The sequence below is a fragment of the Monodon monoceros genome, unplaced genomic scaffold, assembly GCF_005190385.1.
Source record: "Monodon monoceros isolate NGI ecotype Baffin Bay Population unplaced genomic scaffold, NGI_Narwhal_1 Super_Scaffold_20, whole genome shotgun sequence".
NCBI lineage: Eukaryota > Metazoa > Chordata > Mammalia > Artiodactyla > Monodontidae > Monodon > Monodon monoceros.
The window spans coordinates 51,865,012-51,879,637 of NW_021703777.1; the positions used below are offsets into that span (position 1 = coordinate 51,865,012).

The following is a 14,626-nucleotide window of genomic DNA, read 5'->3' on the forward strand; positions in this document are numbered from 1 at the left end:
TTGTGGTTAACATGGAATTTATATATAGCAATCTATATGTATTACATGATTATTTTAAGTTGCTGATCTCTTAAGTTTGAACGCATTTTAACAACCCTGCATTTTACCCCGTATTTACCGTGCTTAAAATTTTTTGACATCGTATATACATCATGTTTTATTTATCCCTTAACTACTATCCCATAACTACGTTATGGATATAGACGACTTACTACTTTTGTCCTTTAACCTTTCTACTAAGTTTGTAAGTGGTTGATCTACTACCTTTCCTGTATATTTGCCTTTACCAATGAGATTTTTCCTTTCATGATTTTTATATTCCTAGTTGTGGCCTTTTCTACTTAAAGTCCCTTTAACACTTTTTATAAACCTGGTTTCATGGTGCTGAACTCTTTTAGATTTTGCTTGTCGATAAAACTTTTGATCTCTCTTTCAAATCTGAATGATAGCCTTGCCGGATAATCTTGTTTGTAGGTTTTTTCCCTTTTGTCACTTTAAATATATTGTGCTACTCCCTTCTGGCCTGCAGAATTTCTGCTGAAAAGTCAGCCAGTAGCCTTATGGAAGTGCTCTTGTATGTAACTAGTTGCTTTTCCCTTGCTGCTCTTAATATTCTCTTTTTAATCTTTTTTTTGGGGGGCCATTTTAACTTGTTTTTTTAAAAAATTTATTGACGTATAGTTGATTTACAGTGTTGTGTTAATTTCTGCTGTACAGCAAAGTGACTCAGTTATACATATATACATTCTTTTCATATTCTTTTCTATTATGGTTTATCACAGGATATTGAATATAGGTTCCCTGTGCTATACAGTAGGACCTTGTTTATCCATCCTATGTGTAATAGTTTGTATCTGCTAATCCCAAGCTCCCAGTCCTTCCCTCCCCACTCCCCCTCCCTCTTGTCAGCCACAAGTCTGTTCTCTATGTCTGTGAGTCTGTTTCTGTTTCATAGATATGTTCATTTGTGTTGTATTTTAGATTCACATAGAAGTGATATCATATGGTATTTGTCTTTCTCTTTCTGACTTCACTTAGTATGATAATCTCTAGGTCCATCCATGTTGCTGCAGATGGCATTATTTCATTCTTTTTTATGACTAATATTCTATTTTGTATACATATAACATGTTCTTTATCCATTCATCTTTCAGTGAACATTTAGGTTGTTTCCATGCCTTGGCTATTGTAAATAGTGCTGCTATGAACATAGGGGTTCATGCATCTTTTCTAATTAAACTATAATTGTTTGGGTATATGCCCAGGAGTGGGATTGCTGGGTCATATGCCATTTTAATTTCATTGTGTGTTACTGTGGTCCTCTTTGGGTTGATCTTGTTTGGGACTCTCTGTGCTTCCTGAACCTGACCGTTTGTTTCTTTTACCTCATTAGGGAACTCTTCAGTTATTATGTCTTCAAATATGTTCTCCGCCCCTTTTCTCTCTCTTTTCCTGGGACCTTTATAATGTGAGTGGTAGTACACTTGATGTTGTTGTTCCACATATCTCTTAAACTGTCCTCATTTCTTTTTATTTTTTCTCTTCAGCTTGAATGATTTCCACTATTCTGTCTTCCAGTTCACTGATCCATACCTCTGTAGCATCTAATCTGCTGTTGATTCCTTCCAGTGTATTTTTAGTTTTAGTTATTGTATTTCTTCAGCTCTGTTCAGTTCTTCTTTATAATTTCTAAGTCTTTGTTAGAAACTTCCAATTTCTCACTGTGTTCATCCATTCTCCCTAGTTCTTTGAGCATCTTTATTAAGATCATTATCTTGAACTTTTTATTGGGTAAATGGGTTAACTTCATTTCTTCTAGGGCTTTATCTTGTTCCTTTGTTTGGAACATATTCCTCTGTCACCTCATTTTGCCTAATTCTCTTTTTATTTCTATGTGTTTAGTAGGTTGGTTACAGTTCTTGGGGAAGTGGCCTTCCTTATGAGATGTCCAGTGGGTGCCCAGCAATGACCTGTCCTCTGGTCATCAAAGCTGTATGCTCTAGGGGTGCCCTGTGTGGGCTGAGTTGGCCCTTCAGTTGTGGCAGATTGATTACTGTGGGTGCACTGGTAGGCAGGCTTGCCCCCATCTGGTTGGTTTTCTGGCCCTGCATAATGTGGAGGCTGCTGGCTGCTGGTGGGCGGAGCCAGGTCCTGGGGTGGCTGGGTGTGGTGCTGGCGGTCTTGGAGCTACTGTTGGCCTGCTGGTGTATGGGGCTGTGGCCTGGGGAGGTGGTTCCTGGGGTTGATGTTGTCTGCTGGTGGGCGGGACCTGTTCCTGACATGGGTGGCTATGAGGCCCAGGGTATCCTGGAGCTGGTGTACATTCACTGGTGAGCAGAGCTGGGTCCTGGGATATTTGGCTGTAGAGCCCTGGTATTCCTTGAGCTGGTGTCAGCCTGATGGTGGGTAGAGCTGAATCCTGGTGGTTGGCTGTGGGGTCCCAGGAGTCCAGGGGATAGTGCTGGCTCACTGGTGAGTAAGGCTGGGTCCCCACTAGGCTAGCTTCTTGGCCTCGGGCGTCCCAGGACCGGTGCCAACCAGCGGGTGGGAGGATCTGGGTTCTGGCACTAATAAGCTAGAGAGAGGATTCCAAAATTGTGCTTGCCAGGTTCCAAAATCTGTGTCCCCAGGGTGAGCTCCAGTTGCCTCCTGCCTCTCTGGGAGGGTCTCCAAGATCAGCGGGTGATTCTGACACAGGCTTCTTTCAAATTACTGCTTCTGCCCTGGGCCTTGGAGTATTTGAGATTTTGCCATTTTAATTACAGTGCCTTTGCCTGTTAAGAGTGGAGTATGTATTTCCTGTAGCCCTCAGGTTCTTGTGAAAGTAAGCCTCACTGGCCTTCAAAGCCAAACATTTTGGGGGGCTTGTCTTCCTGGTACAGGAACCCTAGTCAGGGGAGCCCAGTGTGGGGCTCAGACCTGTGGCTACCTGGAAAGAACCATGCAATTGTAATTATCCTCCTGTTTGTAGGTTGCCCACCCTGGGTCTTGACTGCCTTATCTCTACCTGTCTTCTTGTGGTTCCTTCTTTATATCTTTTGTTGTGGGAGGTCTTTTCTGCTAGCCTTCACATTGTTCTCATCAATAGTTGCTCTGTAAATAGTTGTAATTTTAGTGTGCCTGTGGGAGGAGGTGAGCTCAGGGTCTTCCTACTCCACCATCTTGGCCACTGCCCCTGGTCTTATATACTTTTATGCAGTTCATTTACTCTATGAGTTTCCTACTTGCTGTGATTTTAACTCCTTCTTTGGATCTCATAGAAATCTTTGTGTCAGAAACTCAAAAATCCTAGTTTCTTGATCTACTCATCGGTCAAGAAAATTTTTCATTACATCTACTAACATCTAATGTTTTAAATCTTCTGAAAAAAAGAAAATTTCCATTTTTAAACTCATTTTGGTGGTTGTACATCTTTTAGATGTAATATTTGTATTAAAATAGCTTCTATTTCTCTGATTTCCCCTTCTTCCTGGTTGTCAGTCTCAAAAACAAAACTAGAATTTATCTGTCCCTTTTCTTAGATCTTTTCTTATCTACCTGCTTGTGTAGTAAAATGAAGTTACTATTGATGCCAAACCTTTTCATTAGCTTTTTATTGCTTGCCATATTCATTGTTTTAAAAATTATTTTTCCTCTTTAAATTCTGTTTAAAGAAACAATCTTTTTTCCTTCATATAGGAAAGATCTCTTTACTGAAAACTTCCTTAAAATATTCTCTTCCATAAATTAGATTGACAAAAATCATGAATTATTTTAAAAAAGAAAAGCAGTAGTTAACCTTTTTTTACAGGGGACTTTAGTAGTAGAAGGAGTCATATATTTCATTTTTCCTTTTCAGAGTATACTTTTTTTTTTTTGATTCAGGAGTATATGTTAGTTATCAAGAGATGTGAAAAGTTTGCATTTAACTGAGAGAAAGTTGTAGATTTTATTGAGAACATGTGACTTTTAAAAAATAGAGATGAAAAGAAGCCCACAGAATAAATTTAAGAAGTTCCTGTAATTGAGAGGTTCTTTTTTATAATCTGCTCTGGTTTTCTGAATATTCTTTGGTGCAGTAGATTTTGAATTGTTTTTATTCTTTATTTTAGGAAGCAAGAAAGGTAGCACCAATGTTCCTCATGCAGAGAATCAGAAAAAAGATAAGGAACACAAAAAGAAGCGTTTTTCAGATGGGTCCAAGAAGAACAAAATTGTACCTGAAGAATTGACTTCAACTGTCACAAGAAGTCGGAGAATTTCCAGACGTCCATCTAATTGGTGGGTGGTAAAATCAGAGCAGAGTAAGTATTTTTATTTAAATTATGTTCATTCCATAAGAGCCTCTATGTTTGATTTATACTCCCATTCTCTTGAGAAAAATCTCATGAGGAAAACTTTAAATTGGATTATCAATAGAAATATTAAATCAATTAATTATAAAGATATTTATGAGGCTTTATCATATACAGTATTCTAGATATAGGGATACAGCTGTGGAAGAATAAAACCAAAAATGAAAAATTGCTGCTCTTTTAGGACTTACATTCTACTGGAGGAAGATCAACAATATAGATATATAATTCATTCAGTGATGGGTAATTGAGAAAAACAAGGCACATAAAGATTAGAGTTGGGAAGTAAATGGCAGAGCTGGGAGTAGATAGGAGAATGGAGCAGAATATTGTTTTTGTAAAAGGTAGCAGTAAGAGTTGATTAGGATCTTTCAGAGCACATATATGAATAAAGTGAAGGAGGGAGCCATGTAAATAATTTGGTGTGGAGCATTCCAGACCAAGGTAACAGTATTAGTATAATAAAAGTACTGATGGACCATGCTGGAAAAGCTTGAGGAATGTCAAAAAGTCAGCATGGCTGAAGAAGAGAGTAAGCCAGGGCAGATGAAGTCAGAGAAGCAGGCTGTGATAATGAGTTTAGACAAAGTGTATTGGGAAGCTGCTGGACAATTTTAAGCAATAAAGTGACCTGATTGACTTATCTTTTAAAGGGATTATTATTACTGCAATGTAGGGAGGGAACTAGGACTGGGCAAAAATGGAAGCATGGAGAGTAGTTAGGAGGTGGTTGGAGGGAAGAGAATGGAAATGTTTGGATTCAGGATATTTTTGAAGGTAAGTCACAGAAAGTACTGATGAATTGGAGTGAGAGCTGGCTTCAAGGATGATTCAGATTTTTCTGCCTGGACAAGCAGAAGAATGGATCTACTGTTTGCTGAGGTGAGGAAAGGTTTACTGAGATGAGGAAAGATAGGAGAGAAGCAGATTTGGGAAGGATATCAAGATTTTACGTTGTAATATGTTAATTAGATATCGAAGTAGATATATTGAGGAGATAGCTTGATAAAATGAGTCTAAAGTTGGGGGGAAAGATCTGGGAGGACATATAATTAGGGAGTTATCAATATAGAGGTGATCATTAAAACTTCAGGACTACTTGAAATCATCTAGTAATAGACTATACTTGGAGAAGAAAGAAAGCTAATAATTGAGTCCTGGGAGACTCCAATGTTAGGAGTAGGGAAGAGAAAGGAAGATCCATCAAAAGGACTGAAAAGGAGCAGTTAGTGAGGTTAAAGGAAAATGAGGAGAACTTAGGGTTATGGAAGTGAAGTAATGAAAGCATTTTAAGTATTGGGTGATGAACTATTTTAAATACTGCTCATGGCCTGAATTAGATGAGAGCTAAGAATTGACAATATGGATTTGGCAACATGGAGGTTGTTGGTCACCTTGATAAAAATTGTTTCTGTAGAATGATGAGACCAAAAGCCTGATTGGAGGTGGGGTTCAAGGGAGTGTAGGAAGTGAGGTAGGAAAGAGAGTAAGATAAAGGGACATAGCAGATGTGGGGTCAAGGGAAGGTGTCTCTCTCTCTTTTAATATGCAAGATACTACTACATCAGCTTATCTACTCATTAAAACGACCTTGTAGAAAGGTAGAGGATAAATATAGGATCACAATCCTTGTGTAGGCAAGGAGTAGGGTGTGGTCCAGTCCATAGTAAAAGGGTTAGCTCTAGACAGGAGCAAGGACAGTATATCATATAAAAGAGGAAAGGGAGGGTATATGGCAACACTTAGAAATAGGTTTGTAGAGTTGATGGTGCGAAGGTAAATGTTGGGCAGTGGAGACATCGAATAATATCCTCCAAACTGAGAAGGAACTTTGAGACTGAAAAACCAGGCAACTCCATAAAGTACAATTATGAAGTTTATTTTGGTTGTAAAGGCAGGATCAGGTGGTTGATGATCTAGAGGCATTCGCAGCTGCACTCCGCACAGCCAAAAGGGGTACAGGGAGATTTAAAGGGGCCAGAGCTAAAAATAGATTCTGACTACTAGCGAGAAGCACATCTGCACAGATAGGAACCAGGGCTTTTCCTCCCCTCCGAGGGTCTCATTTAACCATCTGAGTCAGTAAAGGCATTCTTCCAGTTTTCATATCAGATTAAGGCAAGGATAAAAGTTGATAGGGAACATATCTGGCTTGGGCATATTCCTTTTGAGGAGGCTAAAGCTCAGTCACACTGAGGGGAAGGGGATGGTACTGTGGGACTAAGAAGGAACTGACAAAATGGAGTCAGTGTAGTTCAGCCACACAGTGAAGATGTACTCTTCTGAACATTTTTGTTTTCTCAGTGGAATAGTAAGCAGGGTCATCAGGTAAAAGTGAAGTGGGAAAGGTGATAATGGATGTCTGAAGTTACCTTGTAGTGATAGGATACAAAGCAAAATCAGCAGAGAAAAGTTACATGGACAAAGTCTGAAGGAACTCGTGTACAAGCTTCCAAGAGTCTTCTCCCAGTGCATTCATACAGGAGGCACTTAGTTCCTCTAGCTAGTTTTGACAAGTTTGTAAAGTGTTTATCAAGGAAGCTCATTAGAGATTTAGTGCCCAAGATTTTATTGGCGATGGTCGCCTAGGCACCCTCTGTCTAGCATGTCCTAAAATTACAGGCTCCCTGAAGGAAAAGCAAGTATTCGTCATAAACCATATTTTTTGCACAAGCAGTTTAGGCACACTAAACCACATTTACCAGTTATGAAATGATGGGAGCCCTCCTGAAATTCAAGTGCCTACATGCTACCCAAGGGCTAAGGGCTAACTTTGCAAGCAGGCCTTTCAAAGGATAGCATTCTTAGGCCTGCTATGCCAGCTCTTTTCTGTATAATATGAAACATTTATTGTTTCGGTAGAATTTTTTAAAGGAGATGATCATGGAAAGATTGGTATATGGTAAGGTAACATTTACATATGTAGATACTATCGAGTGGGGCATTTAAATCAGTAAGTGAGAGACTAGTACATGTGTGGCACTGTATCTGTGAGGTCTTGTTGCTACGAATTACTGAATTGTAATCCAGTAAGAAATGTTTATTCTGTTGCAGCTCTTCTTGGATTTTTGAGTTAGATCTGAGTTCAAATTATGATTCCTCCTCTTTGAGATTACTTTTTTCAGTTTCTCACTCTGTAAAATGTGATTACCAATACTTCCACCTCATTAAGTTGTTATAAGTATTAAATGGCATATACTTAGTATTAAAATGTTAACTACTACCGTTACTCCTATGGAGAACTCATCTTTTTGCCCCATGTTGCTGGAAACTACTATGGTCAATGAACATGTAAATATATGGATTAATAAAAATCTTACAGAGCTTGGATAAGCATGCTGGAACTCCAAAATTTACCAAAAAAAGACCTGAAACGTATCAGTCCTGAGACATGTTGGGTTGCTGATCAAGTAGGGAGTCACAGAAGTGGAGGAATGCTTACAGATCACCAAACTCCTTCATCTGATGGAAGAAGAAACTAAGTCTGAAGCATAGAAAAGCAACATACGTTCCTCCTAAGGTTATAGACCTTTGTGCTAGAATTGGAAAATAATGGGACCCAGATTTCTTGACTCTTGATCTACGGCCTGTAGTGTACATGTGACCCTCCTGCTTTTTCATATATGTCGAGAAACATTTATTGAGTTTCCACTGTGAGGCAGGAATGGTGTTAGGCTGGGCCAGGTCTAGATGAGGCAAATGAGCAACCTAGAATGGGAAATTTAAGGAGACACTTGGTCTTAGGGTTGTGTGAGTGACTTGGAGTAAACACCTTTTTAAATTTTCCACCCTAGTTAGAATTTTTATTTTTTCCTTAGAACTTTTAAGATATACTCTCTGATAAACATTTTGCAATATATACATATATTAATTATTGTATTCTGTACCTTAAACTTGTACAGTGTTAATATGTCAATTTTTTCCCAGTAAAACTGGGAAAAAATTTTTTTCTACCCTAGGCTACTCTTGCTTCACCATAATCCTGCCCTTGCTGTTAGGCATGAGGAATATAAAGATAGGTAAAACATCAATCTTGGTCTTAAGGCCAGTCTGCTGGAAGAGAATGATAAGTAAACAATCAGATGTATGATAAACATTGTCAAAGGACTGAGAGAAAACTACCTAATTTAGCCTTGGGAATTAGAGAAGGCTTCCTGAAGATTGGATTAGGAGTCAGCTAAGTGACTACTGCCTTTTTTTTTGATTTGTCTGTTTGGAGGAGAGTGCTGAGAGTTACGATTAATGAAATAAGCACTCTAGATATAGTAATAAATTAGAATTGAAAATATTTAGACTTGATCCTTAAGCTATAGGTAATCACAAAAAGATATTAACCAGGATTGTAATAATTCAGTTTGTGTTTTCCAAGGATGATCCTTGAAGCAGTGTGAAGGATGGATTGAAGAATGGCAAGCCTAGAGAAAGGAGATCAGTTAAGAGGCTGTTTTAATGATCCAGATAAGAAATGATAAAAGTCCCTGCTAGGGCTTCCCTGGTGGCGCAGTAGTTGAGTGTCCGCCTGCCGATGCAGGGGACACAGGTTCGTGCCCCGGTCCGGGAAGATCCCACATGCCGCGGAGCGGCTGGGCCCGTTAGCCGTGGCCGCTGAGCCTGTGCGTCCGGAGCCTGTGCTCCGCAGCGGGAGAGGCCACAACAGTGAGAGGCCTGCGTACTGTGTGGGGGGGTGGGGAAGGCCCTGCTAATGACAGGCAGCAGAGCTTAAAAGAAGAGGATTTGAGAGACATTAAAAAAAAAAACAGTAAAATGACAGGATTTAGGGATTGCTTGTGGATAGGGACAGGAGTCTTGGATGACTCAGATTTCTGATTTAGGCATCTGGGTAGTTAGTTATACTTTTCACTAAGATAGGAAATAAAACCAGAGTGGCAGATTTGGGGGAGAGTGATAGGTGAATATTATAGATATCAGCATGTAGATAGTAATTAAAGTTATGGGTTGATAGGTCCCTCAGAGAAGGTACATAGAGTGAGAAGATGAAGCTGGGACCTTGGGGAAATACCAGGATCTTAAGGATGACTAGAAGAGTAGTGGGCAGAGCCAGAGAGGGTGGTTTTGGAAACTCGTGATAAATTTAAAAGGTTTGGTACGTGTATCTATAAATTGAGGAGCTGCATAGTTTATGAATTTAACTTGAAAACAAATATAGCCTATGAGGGACTTCCCTGGCAGTCCAGTGGTTGAGACTTTGCCTTCCAGCGTAGGGGGTGCGGGTTCGATCCCTGGTCGGGGAGCTAAGATTCCACATGCCTCGGGGCCAAAAAAAACAAAACATAAAACAGAAGCAATATTATAACAAATTCAATAAAGACTTTAAAAATGGTCCACATCAAAAAAAATCTTAAAAAAAAAGAAAACAAATACAGCCTATGAGATTGGGGTATGTATGTGTTTACATGTAAAATATAAATCATGTTGGTATTTTAGTGAGCCAAATAATCAAACATTATACTAACTTTAGGTTATCATTTAATCCTTTAGGTCCTTTTTCTAGCAATTCTTCAGTAAGAAGTGAATTGTCATTGTATCATAACAGTAAACAAAAACCTGCTGAAAAAACAAACCAATCATCTAAGAATACTGGGAAAAAAACTATTCCGTTTAAAAGGCAGAAGAGAGCTGATGAAGGCAGCTCAAGAACACAGAAGGTTTTAAATGCTAAAGATTCCGGTGGTTCTCAGAATGAGTCATTGGAAAGTGGTGAGGCAGACCCAGCTGAGAAGAAAAACCTTAATCCTTCTAGGTAATGTCTCTTATGTGTACAATGCAGTTATTTTTGTTTGGGATTTAATAATTTGTCTATGTTATTTAATCATTGTTAGCATAAAGGAGTCTGCAGTCTGACAGACCTGCTGGTAAATCCACGCTCTGCCATTAGCTGGGTGACACCCCAGGCAAAATAGTACTCTGAATGTTTCCTCATATTAAAATGGGGAATAATATATAGCACATGGGGTGTGAGTGATAAATTTAATAAGGTAAGCATTATTGTCGCCTAACAATCCCTTTTTTAAAATTGTGATAAAAACATATAACATAAAATTTATCATGTTAATCACTTTTTTTTTTTTTTTTTTTTTTTTTGCGGTATGCGGGCCTCTCACTGTTGTGGCCTCTCCCATTGCGGAGCACAGGCTCCAGACACGCAGGCTCAGCGGCCATGGCTCATGGGCCCACCCGCTCCGCGGCATGTGGGATCTTCCCGGACCGGGGCACGAACCCGTGTCCCCTGCATCAGGCAGGCGGACTCTCAACCACTGCGCCACCAGGGAAGCCCTCTTAATCACTTTTAAGTGTATCATTGAGTTGCTTTCTTGTAAATGAGGTTAATGTAATTACAATAATCAGGAATACATCTTAATTCTATCCCCATAAGATGATTAGTTAACATATTTTAGTGCTTACTTTGTATCAAATATTCACTAGATGCTTTCAATAAATTCTCATCAGTCCTGACAATGTACTGAGGTAAGTATTGTTCTTATGCATTTTTGCTTTTTGATAGAGCATTCACTCATTCATTCATTAAAAAAATAATACATATTATGTGTGAGAAACTGCAGGTGGTGGGGATGTATTGAAATAAATGATAGAGTGCTCTAAAATACATTAGTGTATGTCATTATAGTGCATACTATCTAAACAGTTCATTGAGTAGTGAATTTCCCCCCACTGATTTGTAATGCCCTCTCTGTCTTATATCAGACTTCCATATTTATATTAGCTTGTTCCTTAATATCATTTGATTTTCATTAAGAATCTTAAGAGGTCGATAGGACAGGTGTTAGCTCTCTTTTTACATATGAATAAGGTACACTTAGGTTAAATAGTGTGTCATTGGATATGTAGGTCTTTTATTAGTCTAACTGTTTTTACTTGAATGTATTAATAATGATAAATAACTGTTTTATTAAACAAAGCAGATAAGCCTTAGCTATGGGTTGAGAGAAATACTAAGGTATAAAAATTGAGTTTTTATGTTGAGTTTCTGAATTTGAGCTAGTACCCCTAAAACAAATCTTATCTTATGCACAGTGAGAAGGAGTTAGTCTAATGAGAAATATACAAAGTTGATAGTTGCTACAGTATCTACTTAAGAAAGCCTGTTGGGTATCTGGATTCATAGAAAGGAAGATCTTTGAGACATTTGTTTAGTTAACCTGTATAGTCATTAAGCTACTTACTATAAATAAAAGATCAAATATGTAATTATTTTGGTATTCTACTTGCCATAAGGTGGGAAGATAAATCTTTGTGGTTACTCAGTGGCTCTCATGGAAACCTCAAAGATAATTTAGATTTAAAAAGCATGTTAACAGTATTATTGTTCTGTATTTAGGAAAGGCAAAAAAAAAGAGACATTATTACATTAAAATATGAATATGTCTAATTTGTCTAAGGAGTCTTCCTGATTAGAAATATTACGTGGAAAAAATATTACATGAACTTCTCCTTTATACAAGTAACAGATATTAAAATTTTAACTTGAATAAAGTGATATTTTTTGCTTCTTATAACCTAGTAACTATGGTCATTAATTAAACTACAAGCTAACACCCTTATTCCCCTCTGAAAGCGTTTAGGAAAAAAAAAAATCTTAAAGAGCTAGTGCATTTAAAGTGTAAGAAGCAATTACCCTCTAGAAATCTTTGAATTTCTCTAAGCTTTTTTAAATTTGTATAAGCACTTAATTTTTGTATTATTTCTATAGCCATTTGGAACAGAAGTTTACTACATTAGATTTTTTAACAGCTTTATTGAGGTATAACTCATATATAGTTCACTCATGACGTGTAGAATTCATTGGTTTTTATTGTATTCACTGATAGTGCAAACCATCAAAATAGTCAATTTTAGAACATTTTCATCATTAGGGTCCTTTAGCTATCATCTCCCTGTTCCCCTCCCCAGCAACTCTACAGAACCACTAACCTACTGTCTACAGATTTCTCTATCCTAGACTTTCGTATGAGTGAAATCATATAGTATGAGTTTATTTGCATTGACTTCTTTTAGTTTGTGTATTTTCAAGTTTTATCCATGTTGTACCATGTATCAGTAATACATCCCTTTTTATGATCGAGTGCTATTTCATTTTGTTACATTATGTTTTGTTTATCATTCATCCATTGCTGGACATTTGGGTTGTTTCTACCTTTTGGCCATTATGAATAATGCTGGTATAAACATTTGTGTACAAATGGAATTGCTGAGTCATATGGTAACTTTACATTAATCCTTTGAGGAGCTGCAAGACTGTTTTCCAAAGCATCTGCACCATTTTATATTCCTACCAGCAGTGTTTAAGGTTTCCAGTGTCTCCACATCCTTGTCAGCATTTGTTATTATCTGATTTTTTGATTCTAGCCATCCTAGTTGGTATGAAATAGCATCTCATTGTGGTTTTGATTTTCATTTCTGTGAAGACTAATGATGTTGAGCATCTTTTCATGTGCTTATTGGCCATTTGCCAATCTTTAGAGAAAGATTTACTCAGATCCTTTGCCTGATTTTTTTGGGATTGTCTTTTTTTTAAATTGAATTGTATGAGGTTTTAATATATTCTAGATACAAGTCTCATCAAATAAATGATATTTGATAATCTTCTGTCTCATTCTTTGGATTGTCTCATTTTCTTGATGGTGTCCTTTGAAGCACAAAAGTTTTTAATTTTGATAAAGTTCCATTGATCTGTTTTGTCCATTGTTGCTTGTACTTTTGGTGTCATATCTAAGAATCCTTTGCCCAGTCCAAGTTCAGGAAGATTTACTCCCATGTTTTTTTCCTAAGCGTTTTGTAGTTTTAGCTCTTAAATTTAATTCTTTGATCCATTTTGAGTTAATTTTTGTATATGCTTGAAAAGTCCAACTTCATTCTTTTGCATGTGACTATCCAGTTTTCCCATAACTGTTTGTCAAATGGTCTTAGCACCATTTTTGAAAATCAGCTGACCATAGATGTATAGGCTTATTTCTGGATTCTCAATTTTCTTGTTGTCTATATATCAGTTGTTGTTCTAGAACCACACTGTCTTGATTACCATTGCTTAGAGGTAAGTTTTGAAGTCAGGAAGTGTGATTTTTCTTTTTCACGAATATTTTGGCTATTCTAAGTCCCTTGCAATTCCATATAAGTTTTAGAATCAGTATGTCAATTTCTGCGAAGATGTCAGAATTCTGAAATGGATTGCGTTGAATCTATTGGTTTGAGGAATATTTCCATCTTTTCAGTGTCTATTGATCCTTGAACAGGGGTGTTTGTCCTATTATTTAGATCTTTAATTTTTCTCAGCAGTATTTTCAGAATATGTTTTACACTTCTTTTGTTAAGTTCATCCCCCCTAAGTACCCCTTTTGATGCTGTTGTGAATGGAATTGCTTTTTAAATTTTATTTTTGGATTGATCATTGCAAATGTATAGACATACAATTGATCTTTGTATTTTGATCTTTATCCTGCAATCTTGTTGAACTCATGTATTAGTTCTGAGAGCTTTTTAGTAGATTTTGTGAGACTTTCTAAGTACAAGATCATGTCATTTGTGAATAGTGATAATTTTATTTCTCCCTTTCCAATCTGGATGCTTTTTCTTTCTTTTTCTTGCACTATTGTCCTGGCTGAAATCTTTAGTACTATGCTAAGTAGAAGTGACAGTAGCAGACTTCCTTATCTTGTCCTTAATCTTAGGGGGAAAGCATTGAGTCTTTCACCATTCAGTATGTTATTAGCTGTGGGTTTTTCATAGATGTCCTTTTATCAGGTTGAGGAAGTTACTTTTTATTCCTAGTTTGTTGAGTGTTTTTGTAGTGAAAAGATACATTTTGTCAAATGCTTTTTTTTTTTTGCATCTACTGAGGTGATTGTGTGATACATTTTTTTTGTTGTTGATAAAATGTTGCTAGTTTTTCTGAGGGTTTTTTGTTTTGTTTCGGTTTTTTTTTTTTTTGGCTGTAGTTTTCTTGTGATGTCTTTGTCTAGTTTTGTTATCAGGGTAACACTGACTTCATAAAATGAGTTGGAAAGTGCTCCTTTCTTTTTTGGAAGAGTTTGTGAAGAATTTGTATTAAGTCTTTGAATGACGGTAGAATTCAGTGGTGAAACCATCTGGGCCTGGGCTTTTCTTTCTGGGTAGTTTTTTGATTACTGATTTATTCTCTTGTTGTAAGTCTTTTGAAGTTGTTTATTTTTCTCTTGAATCAGTTTTGGTAATTTGTGTGTTTCTAGGAATTTGTCCATTCCATCTAGGTTATCTAATTTGTTGGCATACAGTTGTTT

The 14,626-nt window shown here is 37.3% G+C and overlaps 1 protein-coding gene across 3 annotated transcripts in view; it reads left to right on the forward strand.

The window, feature by feature from the left end:
• CENPC (centromere protein C) overlaps nt 1–14,626 on the forward strand; it is a 91,201-nt gene that overhangs the window by 46,231 nt on the left and 30,344 nt on the right. For all 3 annotated transcript variants that reach the window (XR_003795662.1, XM_029236073.1, XM_029236074.1), the window contains exons 9-10: nt 4,092–4,283; nt 9,834–10,095. Coding sequence is in view for 2 of the 3 variants with exons in the window: in XM_029236073.1 (XP_029091906.1) it covers nt 4,092–4,283; nt 9,834–10,095 (454 nt within the window). In the remaining variant the exon portion in view is untranslated. The remainder of the gene's footprint in view (nt 1–4,091; nt 4,284–9,833; nt 10,096–14,626) is intronic.